The sequence below is a fragment of the Acanthisitta chloris genome, unplaced genomic scaffold (assembly GCF_000695815.1).
Source record: "Acanthisitta chloris isolate BGI_N310 unplaced genomic scaffold, ASM69581v1 scaffold1325, whole genome shotgun sequence".
NCBI classification, from domain to species: domain Eukaryota; kingdom Metazoa; phylum Chordata; class Aves; order Passeriformes; family Acanthisittidae; genus Acanthisitta; species Acanthisitta chloris.
Genome location: NW_008675137.1, coordinates 24446 through 27736, shown reverse-complemented (window position 1 = coordinate 27736; position 3291 = coordinate 24446). Strand labels below are relative to the sequence as shown.

Here is a 3291-nt window from a genome sequence, read left to right as displayed (position 1 = left end):
CCCGGGGTAAGTGCCCTGTCTTCTCGGGGTGAGCAGGTACCGCGCACCACCCCCGACACCCTCGGCTACACCTGCGCCCCAGACCGCCCGCAGCCTCCATCCCTTGGGTGCTGAGGGGGGAGGCAAATAGGTGCCCACCAAGGGTGTATTTTGGGGAGCTTCCCACCCCTTGTTTTCGGGAAGGTGTCTAAGGGACTCGTAAACCCCCATCCTGCTTGGCGGGCCCCCACGAAACGGATCGTGCTTTGGATCACCAACAGGCGTCTGGGGAGAGAGCCCCCCGGTCCCTCCAGGGCTGTCCCCTGTGCACCGCGGTGGCTGTGGCTCCACGGGGGGCTGAGCCTGAGCTCGCCCACCCACGTCGCCCGTAGCCCCGGGCTCACAACGGTGTAGTGTGACGGTGATCCGTGTCAAGGTCACACTACAATAACCTGGTGATAAACAGGTTCACACGGTGACAACAACCTGTGCTCTGTTCCCTCTCCTTCTCCCTCTCCTCCCCCCTCCCCCTTCTTTTTCTTCTCTCTCCCGGACTTACACCACACATGAAGGATGAAGCATTCCCTGGGACTTGTGCCCCCTCACCTCGAGCAGAGCAGCTGCATGGGTGTTCTAGAGAGATGGAATTGGGTCCCCCTGTGCTCCACTCTGGGCTGGAGTCCCTCCACGTGTGGGAACACGTGTGGGGGGAGTTAGCAGCCAGTGCTTCTGGGGACAGTGGCACTGGGGCAGCTTTTAAGTTGCTGCATCCTGAGTTTAATGCAGATGATTTCCTTTGGGCCAGGGATGAATGTGTGTACCCATTCTGGATGGACGTGACAGGAAATGGGGAGCAGAGGGTGGCAAACATCCCATCAGGGTCCTGGCACATGTGGTTGGGGCCACACCGCAGCAAGGACCTGCTGCAGGTGACATCCGCAGCCGGCTCAGGGACAAGCAGGCAGTGGGGCAGAGTCCAGGCACTTGTGGCTGGCAGTGGTCCCAGGACAGCATGGTGTGGTGCTGGGGTGGGCGTTTGGGGGGTTTAGTCCCTGCTCCTTGCCCTTCCTGCCACCGCTGGGGAGTCAGTGTTCCATCCAGTGCTGGCTGGCCAAATCTCTGCCCTGATCCCCAAGGATCTATTTAAGAGGTGGAGGCCATTTGCCCAGCTGTACACTCTGGAACACATGTATTTTGGCAGTGCTCAGGCACTGGTGCTGAAATCCTACGGGAGAGCCACAGGAGTGGTGAGTCCTTGCTGGGGTAAATGGGCACCCTGCTTCCCATTGCTCCTTTTGGTTTCAAGCATAACAGCTTTGCCCTGCTGGCACCGATACCAGCTCATGTCCCCGTTAGTCCTGTGCATTATCCAGCTCGCGGGGTACTCCAGAGGTGAGGCCCCAGGTTTTACTGTGCAGGATCCAGGGAGGACACAGACTGGAACCATGGACTTGGGTTTTAATGACCATAATTAGTCATTCTGCAGTTAGCAGGGTAATTTGGTTTCTAAACCTTGCTCCCACAGCATGGATCGACACACGTGGAATTTTATGGCGTGAAAAGCACCATCAGTGACTTGTGGGAGTGGGGAGCACTGGAAGGACACCCAGCCCAGGTCTTCTGTCCATACCTTCATCCCATGACTGCTAATCAGGTTTCCTGGTGCTGCCAGCTTTCCTGTGGTCAAACCTCAGGATTTGAGCACTTAATCCCCCTCTGGACCATGAACCTCATGACATTTTGCATTCTCCTCAGGCTGGGCATCATGTCCTGCCAGGAAGAGCCAAGGGGCAGCCGCTTACCTGCGGCTTACCTAAAGTCCTGCCAACCTTCAAGCTACTGTATAACACAGGCAGCCCCATGCCCAGTGTGCACATTAACTCAGTTCCACAACCAGCCCTGTGGCTGCTGCCATCTCCCTCCAACACATCCCTGGCGCAGGGTGTCTGCAGCCCTATGTCTCTGTGTCTGTAGCTCAGAGGGTGCAGTGGGGTAAAACTTAGAGAAAAACAAGGTGGTGGGAGCTGAAGATGCCCCAGCGTGGATCCAGGTGCTTCATGTATCCAGGCTCTGGATGCATGTGATGTACAAATGCTGCCCGAAATGCCTCGTCCTGCTTTTGCACAGTGAGACGCATGGCTGCTTTCCTTCTTCCCAGAACATCTCCTGGGGAGAAGGTAGTGGTATTTATTTGCCTTGCGATTCTGGAGGAATTTTGATCTCTTGCCAAATGTTGTTTTTTCCCCAGAAACTGCAGCACCGTGGTTTTCCATGCATCCAAGAGTGCCTGCAGACAGAGAGGGGCCTGGCCCAGCAAAGCCCATGTAGCTGATGGCTCCCGGGATAATGCCGCTGTCCTGCTGCAGAGCCATGCCCAAGAAGGATGATGATGCCAAAAAAACGGCATCAGAGACAGTGCCGGACCAGCACTGGAAGCTACAAGTCTTCTACCTCTGCTTTTACGGCTTCATGACACAGATCCGGCCCGGGGAGAGCTTTATTACTCCATATCTCCGGAGTGCCGACAAGAACTTCACAAAGACAGAGGTGAGCTGTGGAGAACCTGTCCCCCACCCCTGTGTCCCACTTTCTGGATATGATCACCACCCTGGGGCTGTCCACAGCATCCCCTCCGTGATTCTGGGGTGTGCGGGGTGCCACGTCCTGGGCACAGTGGTGTGCAGTGACACACGGTGGTGCTTTTTTGGGGGAGAAAGTGGTGTAGTATGGGTCCCTGTTCCCTTGGCTGTGAGGTCACCCCAGCCCCCAAGTCTCAGGCTCAACTCTCCCGGGCATAATACCTCATGCCCAGTCTGGCAGCTGATTCTGGAGAGGTGATGCCTGAGACCTGCCCAGCTGGCCAGCCTGTGGAATGGCAGGGGGGGCCAGGCAGGGAGAAGCCCTGTCCCATCCCACCAGGGAAACCTTCCCACTCTGGCACAGTGCACTGCTGGGCTGCTGGCAACGATAGGGTTAGATGAGGAGAGGCTACATGTTGTCGTCTCCTGACCAAGGGATGCTGGCCCCAGTCCCAGCCGGCTGCTGCGTCTGTGGGAACGCTGTGTTCCCGGCACAGGAGGGGTCTGAGGCTCAGCCAGACCCCTGGTCGAGTGTGCTGCAGTCACATTTGTCCCCAAGGAGGTGATGCAGTGGGGGTCAGCAGCTGGTGAACAAACCATGTTCTTCCAAGCTGGGGGGCATCCCCAGGGATGTATCCAGTGCTCAGCCCCTCTTTGCCCACATGGCAGGTGACCAATGTGATCACACCAGTGCTGTCCTACTCTTACATGGCCATGCTGGTGCCCATCTTCC

General features: G+C 57.2%; 1 protein-coding gene across 1 annotated transcript in view; it reads left to right on the top strand.

The window, feature by feature from the left end:
• The first annotated feature begins 2279 nt into the window (after nt 1-2279).
• Nucleotides 2280-3291, top strand: part of SLC19A1 (solute carrier family 19 (folate transporter), member 1) — a 2987-nt gene continuing 1975 nt past the window's right edge. Inside the window, 2 exon segments of the mRNA XM_009075578.1 lie at nt 2280-2526; nt 3228-3291. The exon segment at nt 3228-3291 is cut by the window's right edge and continues 675 nt beyond it. Coding sequence (XP_009073826.1) covers nt 2311-2526; nt 3228-3291 — 280 coding nt within the window. The 5' untranslated portion in view covers nt 2280-2310.